Raw genomic sequence first — 13,987 nt, 5'->3', positions numbered from 1 at the left:
TGATCTGTAAATAATGTTGCCAACTATTATATTCCACTGTCAGATTCTATCGTAAATGGTACATTTATTTTTGTTCTGATGTTATCTAACCAAGTGGGAAAAATACTGTGGGGAGGAGGAATACACATTGATTCACAACTTTAATAAAGTGTGTGTTTTTGGGGATATGGGAGAGAGTCTTGACTTTTTTTTAAAAAATGTAGCCCAATATATCTCATTCAACTTTGTAAATTAGTTTTGGGGCATCACTTTAGTCCATAGTTCTGTTGATTGGGAGCATGGGTCAAGACAGCCCATGTGCCCAAATTCTGAAAGTTCAAACCAACCACAATGCAAATACAATGAAAACACCAGGAGGTTAGACCAATGCAGAATCTCAACTTTTGACCTCTCACTCTGCTATTTCTGTTATATCCACTAATTGAGATGCCAGCAAGCTGCCATTTGGAACGCTGAATGTCATAAAAACTCTTTACCTCTTTGATCACAGAATGCATCTATATTGTGTATTCTAGCAATTGTCTATTCTTACCCTGCATACTGCTTACCCCCCACCCCACAAATAAAGTTGTCAGTGTGAACTATTCAAAATGAGGCAGTCCATCTCTACATTGGACAGAACACCAAACAAAATCAGATGGTATACAGGGAGGTAATTTCTAATGTTTCTACCTGATTTCTCATTCTGGAAGTGGAGTTCTGGCTGCTGGAAGGTGCTTGCAGATAATTTAGTGGGCACTGATTCAGCTACGATATTCTCCTGTTCATTAAAAAAAAATGGGAATCCAGTCAGGAACAGTACTGTTTTGACAGCATTTCATACATTAAGAATTCTCATATTGCTAGTAATATGCCCTGTAAGTTTGAACCAGAATTAGTAACAGTTTCATAGAATATTGGAGATATTTTCCCATATAACCACTCCAGGCACCTCGTGGTACTTACCACCTCTGCCAGTCTGTGGTGCTGGCTAAGATTTGTTGCCACCAAACCTCACTGCATCCCAAAACCAGCCAAGCTTGTCCCCTCCCCCCACTGCATCCCAAAACCAGCCCAGCCTGTCTCCACTTCCTTAACCTGTTCTTCCTCTCACCCATCCCTTCCTCCCACCTCAAGCCGCACCTCCGCTTCCTACCTACTACCTCATCCCGCCTCCTTGACCTTTCCGTCTTCCCTGGACTGACCTATCCCCTCCCTACCTCCTCACCTATACTCTCCTCTCTACCTATCTTGTTTTCTCTCCATCTTCGGTCCACCTCCCCCTCTCTCCCTATTTATTCCAGAACCCTCTCCCCATCCCCCTCTCTGATGAAGGGTCTAGGCCCGAAACGTCAGCTTTTGTGCTCCTGAGATGCTGCTTGGCCTGCTGTGTTCATCCAGCTCCACACTTTGTTATCTCCTCAGTTTTGGGCCTGTCTAGTAATTAGAGTACACCACTGTAGAATAAATACTGAAGGGGCATGGTTCTTAGATCAGGCAACAGCTTACTGCATAACAATTAGCACAACTACATTTGGTCAGACATAATGAGTGAGTATGGCCTTAGGGAGTTGATACAGATATATTTGCATTTTCTGCCTGTTATTTCTTTTCTCATCTTGCTGTCAATTGGTGTGTCTACTAGGGAAGCTGTTCACGAAGCAGTAAGAAGTGTATTTTTGCCTCATCTTTCTCCTCAAATGGTAAATAGTACTCTGGGGGACACTGCAACTTCGGTTTCTCTCTGCCTGACTGTCTTCTTTGTAGCCTTGCTCCAACAATCAAGTTAACACGTGGGGAATTTGTCTTTTATTCTGGCACAGTGGCTAGCATTGCTACCTCACAGTACCAGGGGCCCGGGTTCGATCCCACCCTTAGGCAACTATCTGTGTGGAGTTAGATGTGTGGAGACATATTTTCCCTGTCTCCTCTGGGTGTTCTGGTTTCCTCCTGCAGTCCAAAGATGTGCAGGCTAGGTGCATTGACCATGCCAAATTGTCCATAGTGTTCAGGGATGTGTAGGTTAGGTAGGCTATAGGGGGATAGGTATGGGTGGGATGCCCTGAAGTCAGACCAAAGGGCCTGTTTCCACACTGTAGGGATTCTATGATCTAAGATCTTCCACATTCATACAATAATCTGACATTGCATTGCTTCAGGATGCAATTCAGATGATGGTGCCAAATCCAGCAGAAGTCTCTGTATTCATCACTCACCGAATCCAGTCTCCTTCAATTCATTACCTTTGTGAAGAAAACTTTATCGTTCCAAGTTGCTTACAAACAGAAGACCAAAATTACAAACACTGTATAAAATTAATTCCTCCGCTCAAGATTGTGACACTTCCTTGTTGGAGTGCCATTTCATGGCCCGTCTTCAGCAAAGACTCCAGAGACCGCCAATAGAATATGCAACCACTAGGGTGCTGGAGAAAAGTCCAATTATCCACACACGCACACAGGCCTGCAGCAAGTGCTGTTACATAATGAAAAAGAACTCCAACCAGTCGAAATTTGAGAGAGAAAGGCCAATTGTAGGACACTGGTCTTTGGCTCCAAATGAAATCAATTAATGTAACAGCGAAAAGGCATCAAATCTTGAGGTTATGGGCTACTGAGGAGTTCTCTGCATCCACACTTGAGCTCGCAGTTCAGTTCTTACTTCAGCCAGGGCAAGTTTAGTGTCAAAACAATTCACAGCCTTTGAGCTGGAGGGAGCTATTTTCATAGTTCCCCACTGTTTCAGACAGGGCACAGCAAGAGAAAGAGTCAAGGTGCAAATAAACAATATTGTTTCACTTTTCAACATTCCCTTGCAAGTACAAGCATGCTGCAGAGCAAAGCTTTTAGACAGAAACATTTAGCAGAGGTAAATGAAATGAAAACACTTGTCAAAGCAGCAGAGCATTGTGTTTGTACAATTACCACAAGTGTGATGGATTGCCATGCTCACTTGGAGGTTACAATTGGATGTACTATCCTTAACGACCTTGCTTAGTTATTTGAATGTGATCCCTCAACAGAACTCCTGCGTACAGGCTTGCTTTCGTGAAATGGGTGCAGCAAGGATTTGGATTTAATCCAACAGGAGGTGAATTGTGTAGATGGGGTTCCCATCTCCTAATTTTCATGCGCTCTGCAATGTAAAGATGGCATAGGTGAGAAAGAAAAATTCAGTAAGGGCCACCAAATATAGACGGATTGACAGGTCAACCTTTATTTTCATCCATTGATCTGCTAACACCTAGCTTTCTCGACTTGGTATTTGGCATTTACATTGGTGCCTTCTCTTCTATACAAAAATTAAATTTAACATTCAAGCATTCTGCCTTTATTCAACAATAGTTTGCATTTATATTGACCTTTAATATATTCAAGTACACCAAGTTTCAGGAAAACAATCAAAAAAGTTAACATTAATACTTAGGCAGCACAGTTGCTCAGTGGTTAGCACTGCTGCCTCATGGGACCCGGGTTCAATTCCAGCCTTGGGCAACTGTCTGTGTGGAGTTGGCACATTCTCCCTGTGTCTGCTGGTTTCCTTCCAAAGATGTGCAGGTTAGGTATATTGGCCATGCTAAGTTGCCTGTAGTGTCCAGGGATGTGTAGTTTAGGTGTATCAACCATAGGAAATGTTGGGTAGGACTCTCTTTGGAGAGTCATGTGGACTTGTTGGGCCAAATGGCCTGTTGTCAAACTGTAGGGATTCAATGAAATTCAGTGAAAATTCAACTTGCTTTGAAAGGCTGTCAGACTCAGCTTTCCCTCTAGGAAGGCGGGAATGGGATCATGTCAGACCTGTTGGCTCCAGAATCAGACTGCAGGAGGCCAGAGGCGGGAGAGTATTGATGCGAGGTAGAAGCCCACCTCACTTTAAATCTGATCGTGACACTTGAACAGAGCTCATTTGCTCTGCAACAATATTTGCATTAGTTTGTGACTTCTTCACTGTAGGTTAACACTCTCAGAATAGCTATTGTACAAACATGACACCTTTGAATTGGATTTCCCACCTGTGTGCAAAATACCCTGCCTGCTGGCAGGATTTTGGATTTTAGCTTTTCCAACTCCCACAAAAATCTGGTCTTATTCAAAAAGTAGGTTTAAGGAAGGGCTTAAAAAGAGGAAAGAGAGATGAAATGAGATCTAAGCAGGAAATTCAAAAGTTGAGTACCTTGGCAGCTGAAGACATGGATGCCAACAATGGAACAATTAAAACTGGGGATGCCCCAGAACTGGAGAAACAGGGGTTTGAGGGTGGTAGAACTGTAACAAGTAGAGGGGAATGAGGTAACAGAGGAGTGATTTGAAAACACCAATAAGAATTTTAAAAGTCAAGGCATCTCAGTAGCTTCCTGTATAGTTCCATAAATAGTACTGCATTATTCGGTCTCAGTATTTTTGGGAAATGTTAACCACTACTTAAGTTCAAAATTTTAGAATTCTGAATTCTTCAAAAAGCAGGTATCAAACAGTCCGCGTGAATAATTTTACCCATTTGCTCCATCACCACTCTGTTGACTCTCCTAATTCTTTCTTTGCACTCCATTCTAAAATCCATTGATTCATCCTTCCAAAGACTACATTCACATAAGATTCCGTTTAGCATCTGTATTTCTCTTTTGCACAAATAACTGTGGCTGCACTTCAAAGCAATTTATTACAAAAGTAGTTCAAATTTTAGAACCATAATCTGCTAAGCAACTCAAAGTACTTTCTTTTACTGTTACAGAGGAAAACTACTAGTCATGATAAATAGTTTGTACTTCTGCAAAAACATATTCAAGAATAAATTATAAACATATTAGGAAATGGCAAGAATAAATCATTTGCAAACCTGAACATGAAGAGATACAAAGTATTTACTCACAGACATCCGTCCTCCAAATTTTTCAACACTGTACAATTCAGACTTGAAACCAGGACCAATGGAAATTGGCCATTCTCTCTGGCTACATTGCCAAGAAAGCCTATGAAACTAAAAGGCACCTAGCCCTGAAACTCATGGCCCCACACAGACTCATGACACTGTCTTTGAGCTTGGAAATATTTTCAGAAGGTGATTGTTCTGATGATTCTAATCATTAGATATCTGAAAGTTATTCGTGAGCAACCTCAACATCCAGATAATGAACTAATTCATAGGGCCCTTTGCTTTGTAGTTATTTCCCAAGCAGAAAACCTAGTCGTGCAAAATGCTTTTTTCCATCCTTCACATCCTATTTTGGATCTCTTTCCTTTAATTAGGTTCCCTCCACCCAGGAATTACTGGGTTGAAACTGGGGGCGGCCATTCAGCCCATCCTGTCCATGTCAACTCAAAGTTCAACTCAGCCACTGTCACACACCTGGCCTTTTCATAACAGTCCTGAAAAAGGTTTGATCTTCAGATAATTTTCCAATCCTTCCTCAAAACCACAATTGAATAAGCCTCTGTCACATTCTCAGAGTCCATTCCAAATCCTAGCCCATCACTGAATAAAAAGAAATTTCCCGCTGTCAAGTTTTGTGTTTTGCCAATCATTTAAAATTAGTGTCCTCTGGTTTTCGCTTCTTCTGACAAATGAACAATTCCTCTCTACCCAGGCTACTCACAATTTTGAATAGTTTTATCAAATCTCTTCACCACCTCTTTTCTAAGGAACATAGCCCCAGTTTCACCAATCTTTTGGAGTATATGTAATGTCTCATTCTCCACACCATTCTTTTCGATCTTTTCCGTAGCCTCCCGAAAATCTTCACAGCATTCCTTCAACGTGATGCCCAGAATTGAATAAAATAGTTGGTATTGATCCATAACTTCATTATATTTCCCTTGCTTTTGCACTATTTGCCTTGTTTTATGAAATTTCTGATTCAGTAGGACATTCTAACTTTTTTATAAACCTGCTCTGCCTCTTTTCTTGTGTAAATATACTCCCAGGACCCCCATTCTAGAACTTCTCTTTGGAGTTGCACTTATATTGTTTTTGTCATTCTCCCCACCATAACGCATCACTTCACACCTCCCTGCATTTAATTTCATCAGCCATATGTTAAATGATACGACCAGCTTCTTAATGTCATCTTCATATCCTAAATGGGGAGGATAGTAATAGATATGTCAGAGTTCTGTGCCGTCTACAAATTTGACATTGTTAATGAGCTAGACATGGGTGTGCAGGGCACACAGATCTAGAACAGCAGGAGTTTTTATACTTGCCCCATGGAAAATGATTTGAAGTTGGACATCCAGAATCCATCTGTCCAGAAGATGGAATCGAAAATATTCCATTCTCAAATACTTTCTTGAACGAAATTTTTACTTATTGTTCAAATACCAGGGCAATGTAGCTAGTTACTCGTTCTCACTGATATGACACACTAGTTACCTGTTTTAAAACCAAGAACAGCAGATGCTGGAAATCTGAAACAAAAACCAAAGTTGCTGGAGAAACTCAGCGGGCCTGGTGGCATTTGTGGAGAGAAATTAGAGTCAACGCTTCGGGGCACTGAACTCTAAACATTAATTCTGTTTTGTTTTGTTAGTTATCAGTTTTGCTGCTTTGTTCAAAGTGATGTGTCAGTCTAATTCTCACGCTCTGTGTTGGTCAGTCAATCTTAACCCTTAAATGTCACCTGACCTGGATGCTGGATCCCGGAAAATCCATAATGCAGGATAGTCACACTACAGAGGCTGCTGGAATTTTGCCTCCCAATTTGTCTGTGGATTCCTCCAGGCTGGAAGAAAAAGAACATTTGCCAGTACGGTTTCCTGCCACAGGAAACTTTGTACCCATTGTACTTTTTTTCCATGGGTTTTAAATTTGCTGACTACCCTGTGATGGGGAATTTTATCAAATGCTTTATTGGTTCAGTTACGTGAGATCAAGAACATTACCCTCACTAGTCCTTTGTCAGCTCATCAAAAAACTCAGATTACTCAGTTAAAAATAACTTTCCCTATAGAAATCCAAACTGGTTGATCTTAATTCATCCACATCTGTCCAAATGGCTGTCAAAATTATCCCAGATCATCATTTCTGAAAGATTTACCACCAGTGACATTAGACTGGCTGTATACCTGGGTTAATCCTCAAACTCTCAACTGAACAAGGGTGTAGCATTCGCAATTCTTGAGCCCTCTGGCATCACTCATGTGGTAAACAGGTTTGGATGACCATGAATTGGCCACCTTTTCCTCGTTTAATTTCCTCACTTGCATTAGATTCAATCCTGGTGACTATTTTAAAAGGGGTCTCTCTTCCTTTTTTTAAATTAATGTTTTAAATTAATAACTTAGGTCATCCAGTATCTCAACTCTCTTCTTTTTCTACAAATTTGAAAGCATCTTCTTCCTCGATAAAAAAATCATTCATTCTGTGCCTCAATCATTCCCCTGCCTACAACCGTAAGTCCGCTTTTAAGTCTCTAATTGGCCCTACTCCTTTCAGTATTCACATGACTGGAGAAGACTTCCAGATATACTTCATGAACTGGATTTAAAAAGAACTATATTTAATGAAGATACTCAATGTGATCACTTCTTTCCATGACACCATGATGGGTAAGGTCAGTCATGACTGATATTTTGGCATATTCTTCTCTCTGCAGCTGTCACTTATCTTAATGTTTTCCACAGAGGGTGTCCTACTTTATGATAAAGGGACAGAAAACCGCTCAGCCTTGCTCAACCGAGATTTAAGACAAAGATACACCAAGTCCTCAGAGAGTTGGTCCACACGAATGATGCCACGTTAGCATTCTATGCAGAGAAACACAGCAAATGAATAGATTCCCTGGTGCACATAAACAGTTTGGTGTGACCATCACTTCCAGTTGCAGATAGCACCACCTGTCAGCAGTGACAGTGTGATGCTAGAGGTTGATTGATAGTTTCACACATCTTGACTCCATGGTAACTTGCAATCTGTCACTTCACACAGGAATCAATACATGGATCACAAAAGCTATCTCTCAGCTTGAGCATATGAGAGAGAAGGCGTGGAACAACTGCAATCTGCTGGCTGAGAATATCAAACTGCAAATCAACCAAAGTTTCTGTCCTCACTGCATTCTGCGGCATTACACATATAGAACAACATACACTAGGCAGGGGGTATAAAAATCACTTTCACTGTTTTGTGCATAGCTTCTGCACCTCTTGGCTGAACAAGATTTCTGACTGAGAGGTCCTGGAGCAAGATATTTCCATCAGCATACCATCATTGAGGAGCCAAAATCTGAGCCTTGTTCATCAGATACACAATGGCCATATCTCCAAAGACAGTGACTTGGTCACTGGTTCACACCTTTTCAGGTATCTTCACCTCTGAGAACAAGACCTGCAAGATATGAAGATGACAAACTGTTGACACAGAGCTGGAAGGCAGTCTCATGGCCAAGATCTCTGGAGACTGACTATCTGGAAGACCATTTGAAGAAGTAAACAGAAATGAAAAGCTCAGCTGGCTGAGAAACCCAGGGAAAACCTGCAGGCCAGACAATCCTGCATTTTCTTCTTTCTGTTTAGCATCTGTAGCAGAAACGATTAGGCCAGGCAATACTTAACACAGAACAATGTGACACAAACTAACATAATACAAGACTGAAGGCAGCTATGAATTCAGAGGAAAGGAAGGGCGATTTCCACAGGTATAAATAATTGCCTTCAAAAGTAGTGTAAAGTTCAAATCTAGATGTTTAATTATAATTAAAGGAACATACTTTATCTGAATACACTGCCTCAAATATAAAATATTGCTGTACCGCATATTGAATAGAAACGCAAAATATATATCATTCCAAGTCCTGAAAATGAAACAGCACAGCAAGTAATAAGTGTTTATTCTCTCTCAGGTCAACTAGTTTTTTTAAAACAAGTTTTGCACTGTCACTTCAGTTATTCTTGATCAGAACAAATACTCCATGGACTAGCAGCAACGAGGTTTGTTTGGAACTTGGCTTCATTCTGAGTCCCCACTTCACTGCACACACCAGTTCTGGCTATTGTTCACTGCCAGTAGATTGGTGTCTCGCTCTGCAAGTCTTCTGGGAACAGTCTAATTATGCAGAAGTTGGTACATTACAGGCTCTGACAATAACGTTAGTAAGCGAACTGCAGGTAAACATGAGCATCTGGACTTGAGGAATATTTGACGTGATCATCTAATGACATTTTTTTGTTAAAGGGAATCCAGGTGATCCAAAGTAAAATTAGTTGCTACAAGAGAGTTGGAATTCAAGTAAAATGAAGCAAAACACTGTTGCTCCCAGCATTCTTTTCTTTTAAAATTCCTTCTTACATTAATTGCCCACACACAATGTGGATTCCTTTATCTCAACTCCTCCAGTGAAGCATATGCTGATGCCATACATGGTTTGAAGATTAAAAAGGCAAATTCAAGAACAGGAGCAATATTTGCAGATGATTTAAACCACTATTTCCATGAAGTTTCAGGTTAAAGGCCACAAACAGCTCAGTTTATTCCAATAAAGCAGCCCAGATGAGGTGTTGATGCTCAGAAAGATTTGATTGTGCTAGTACAAGGAACACAGAAAATCAGGTCCAATGAACAAGTAGAAAGGTTTAAAAGAACGTTGACCTTAATTACACAATAACTGGAACACAAGAACAAAGACGTCTTGCTACAGTTATGCAGAATTTTGTTGAGACTATGGCTGGAATACTGTGTATAACTTTGGTCTTTATATTTGAAAAAGGACATGTGCACATAGAAATAGTAGGAACTGCAGATGCTGGAGAATCGGAGACAAGGTGTAGAGCTGGATGACCACAGCAGGTCAAGCAGCATCAGAGGAGCAGGAAGACTGACGTTTTGGGCCTAGGCCCTTCTTCAGAAACAGGGGAGGGGAAGGGGGTTCTGAAAATAAATAGGGAGAGAGGGGGAGGTGGATAGAAGACAGATGGAGGAGAAGATAGGTGGAGAAGAGACAGAGGGGTCAAAGAGATGGAGATGGAGCCAGTAAAGGTGAGTGTAGGTGGGGGGTTAGGAGGGGATAGGTCAGTCCAGGGAGGAGAGACAGGTAGGGGGCGGGATGAGGTTAGTTGGTAGGAGACATAGGTGGGGCTTCAGGTGGGAGGAGTGGACAGGTGAGATGAAGGACAGTTGAGGGAGGCGGGGACAAACCGGGCTGGTTTTGGGATGTGGTAGGAGGAGGGGAGATTTTGAAGCTTGTGAAGCCCACCTTGATACTATTGGGCTGCAGGGTTCCCAAGTGGAATATGAGGTGCTGTTCCTTCAACCTTCAGGTTGCATCGTTGTGGCATTGCTGGAGGCCCAGGGTGGACATGTCGTCTGAGGAATGGGCTGGGGAGTTGAAACGGTTACTTAGTGCGAACCAAACATAGGTGTTCCGCAAAGCAGTCCCCAAGTCACCGTTTGTTTTACCCGATGTAGAGGAGGCCACAACAGGAACAGCGAATACAGTATATCACACTAGCAAATGTGCAGGTGAACTTCTGCTTGATGTGGAAAGTCTTCTTGGGGACTGGGATGGGGGTGAGAGGGGAGGTATAGGGGCAGGTGTGGCACTTCCTGCGGTTGCAGGGAAAAGTGCTGGATGTGGTGAGGCTGGAGGGGAGTGTGGAGTGGACAAGGGAGTCCCGGAGAGAGAGTGGCCCCTCCAGAAGGCAGATGAAGGTGGGGAGGGAAAAATGACTTTGTAAGTGGCGTTGGTTTGCAGATGGCGGAAGTGTCGGAGCATGATGCATTGGATCCAGAGGTTGGTGGGGCGGTACATGAGGACGAGGGGATTCTGTTTTGGTTGTTGTTGCAGGGCGGGGTGTGAGGAATAAGTTGCGGGAAATGCAGGAGGCACGGTCGAGGGTTCCTGGCCACTGAGGGGCGGTGGGGAGTTGCGGTTCTTGAAAAACGAGGACATCTGAGATGTATGGGATGTCTCATCCTGGGAGATGTGGTGGAAGTGAAGGAATTGGGAATAGGGGATGGCATTTTTGCAGGAAGGTGGCTGGGAGGATAATAAGTCTGGAGTCCAGACTTTATTAAAATAAGTTAATTAGCTGTAGTCCGCAAAGGACCAAAGACATTCTTCTCTATTAGAGAGACTTAAAATTGGCTACATATCACTTAATAAAATTTGGACTCAAAAGTTAGCATCAGACATGGGGCAAAGTGAGGAAGTGGGCTATGTCAGTCGGGGGACTGAACCTCTGCCATTGGAGTTATTCTGCATCCCACTCTAGTGAACAAGCCAATTAAGCTGTTAGTAGGAACTGCGGATGCTGGAGAATCTGGGATAACAAGGTGTAGAGCTGGATGAACACAGCAGGCAGAGTAGCGTCAGAGGAGCAGGAAGGCTGACGTTTCGGGCCTAGAAGGGTCTAGGCCCAAAACGTCAGCCTTCCTGTTCCTCTGATGCTGCTTGGCCTGCTGTGTTCATCCAGCTCTACACCTTGTTATCTCTTAAGCCAATTAAGCTGACTGCCACCTTGCCCCCCCAACTACTGAATTTAAATTCCCCAGTTGCCAGGTTAGGATTTTCACATGTACCTTTGGATCCTTAGTCCAGGCCTAAACTACTAACCACAAAACCATTTTGCTGCCATTTCATCACCTCAAGGTGATATTTGGAAAAAAAAACTCTTGTATTGACCATGATGTACCTTTAGGATTAAGATTAAGACTCTGAAGTGAACTCTGGGTGAGTTAAAGACTCATCCACTGCATCAGAAATCAGACCCAGTGGATGTGAACACTAGCCTCATTCTAATCTCACAGGGAGCTTTCCAAATAAAGTGTTCATTAGCTGTCCGCATCATTTTTACCTAAGTTTAACCAGAGTTAAACATGTTAACAAATTTTAAATCCAGTCTAACTCAAAGGGCTCAAGATCTACAGGAAATTTTAAAATCACTATAAACTAAATTCTATCCCATTCTTTTTAACTCACCATTCTTGTACAGCTTATGTTTCAGAAGGGTTAGAAGGAAGTTGATGACTATTAGTTAGGTATGACAGTGACCAGTTAGATGTACGACATGATAATTAAGATCAATAACTCAAACAATTGAAGCAAATTTTCACACTTTCTTCCATTATCAATGATACTGAGGATATTTTCAGATTATTATGACGACAACTGTCTATGCACTGACTGACATGACATGTTAATCATTGCCGATGTCTCACCTCACTGTGATCCCAGCTTGTCCATTGCTGTTGTCTTGCTCGAGAATCAATAGTCGAGTTACCATGGGAACACAATAGTATATCTTCATGCATCATCTGTAGAAACACTGCAACAGAAATTTTACTTTTGTAGGTTAAACTACGGTTGCACACGTTTATTTAGCACACTCAACTGATTAAAAATGTACTTCATTTCACAAAGTTGCAAAATCAAGTTTCAGAAAACACCTGGAAAATTGCAGTCACTTTTGCAGTTCCTCATTTATAGAAACTAATTATATTAACTCACTGGAGGTTGAAGTGGAAGGTTAAAGCGAAATTCCAATCAGACTTCTACCTGAATTCTACAAAAGCTGCCTCTCCCACCTTACACCAGGTACAGTACAAATTCAGTCCAACAGGTCACACAGATTTTTTTTTAAAATGTTGCTTAAGTGGCATCTTGATTTCCTGCAGTGTTATCAGCTCAGTATCAGGCCTCTCTCATATGATGCATGAAGTGGTGTAAAATGCGTCCTGTTTCCTGACATTAGTGGCTTAAAAAGGTTAACTGAGTCAAACAAATACTTCAATTGTGCTTTTTATCCCATAAAACATACTGAACTAGCTTGCCCTGCTTTTGGAACCTTCGTTTTTTTGGTTAGCATTGGAAGAGGGCATTGCTGGCTGGCCAGCACTTATCGCACACGCCTGGCTGCCCTTGAATGGAGTGGCTTAGGTCAGGACCTTCAGCCCACAAAAGTGCAATGGACTGAGATGGATTCTGTTTTAATTCCTTTTTTTAATGTATTTTTTAAATTACACTATCTTGATAGGACTGTTATTATGAACTTTTTATTTCTTTATTTTTTCTAATGTATTGCTATGGTTTTGTATTTTTGAAGGTGTGTAATGTTGGACTTCTTACTTCTTTCTCTTTCTGCATTTTCTGGCCTAAGCATTTGTACTGATGTATCTGTGCCGAAGTACCTTTGTACCCAACTCAGTGCCATATGTGGCAACTTGTAAACTTTTCACTGTACTCAAGATAATTCTAATTAGCCATTAAGGGCAGCTCAGTGGTTAGCACAGCTGCCACACAGCGCCAGGGACACAGGTTTGGGCACCTGTCTGTGTGGTGTTTGCACGTTCTCCCTGTGTCTGCGTGGGTTTCCTCCGGGTGCTCCAGTTTCTTATCACTGTCACAACGGTATGCAGTTTGGGTGAAATGGCCATGGTAAATGCAGGGTTATAGGATAGGGGAGTGGATCTGGGTGGGATGCTCTAGAGAGGTGCAGTGTGGACTCAATGGGCCGAATGGTCTGTTTCCACACTGCAGAGATTCTACGGATATGGATTTCAGAAGGCAGATGAGAGTCAACCCCATTGCTGTGGGTCTGGAGTCAAAGGCCAGGCCAGGTGAAGATAGCAGATTACCTTCCCAGAAGGACATTAATGAGTCAGACATTCTTCCCCCCTGCCACCGCCCCCCCCAACAATCAGGGATGGTTTCATAGTCTTCATTCCAGATCTTTAATTGAAATTAAATTCCACCATCTACCTTGACAGGATTCAAACATGGATCCCCAGAACAGTAGCTGAGTTTCAAAATTAATGGTTTAGCAATAATACCACCAGGCCATCGCTTCCCTGCAGCTTACATTTGACACTAGTTAGACCATCTAGTTAAACATTTTAAAAAAATCAATTGTGCACACCTCCTGAATAGCGATTCAGTGCAACTTGAGAGGCAGAGTCCCATAGGATCAACAATAATAGCTTTCCACGCATCGCAACTGATGTAAAATACACTATGCACTACATGACCCTTGAACAGACCAACTTATTCTGACGATTAAAAAAAGAACTAACTCCAGTG

At 42.0% G+C, this 13,987-nt stretch overlaps 1 protein-coding gene across 4 annotated transcripts in view; it reads right to left on the bottom strand.

The window, feature by feature from the left end:
- The window catches only part of reps2 (RALBP1 associated Eps domain containing 2), a 182,717-nt gene that overhangs the window by 65,087 nt on the left and 103,643 nt on the right, over nucleotides 1–13,987 (bottom strand). For all 4 annotated transcript variants that reach the window (XM_059650393.1, XM_059650394.1, XM_048540758.2 and 1 more), the window contains exons 9-10: nucleotides 12,130–12,236; nucleotides 673–760 (exon numbers count right to left, since the gene is read on the bottom strand). In XM_059650393.1, the coding sequence (XP_059506376.1) occupies nucleotides 673–760; nucleotides 12,130–12,236 (195 nt within the window). The remainder of the gene's footprint in view (nucleotides 1–672; nucleotides 761–12,129; nucleotides 12,237–13,987) is intronic.

Source organism: Stegostoma tigrinum, chromosome 12 (assembly GCF_030684315.1).
Source record: "Stegostoma tigrinum isolate sSteTig4 chromosome 12, sSteTig4.hap1, whole genome shotgun sequence".
NCBI lineage: Eukaryota > Metazoa > Chordata > Chondrichthyes > Orectolobiformes > Stegostomatidae > Stegostoma > Stegostoma tigrinum.
Note: the sequence above shows the minus strand (reverse complement) of the source record. Positions and strands in the feature narration are given on the sequence as shown.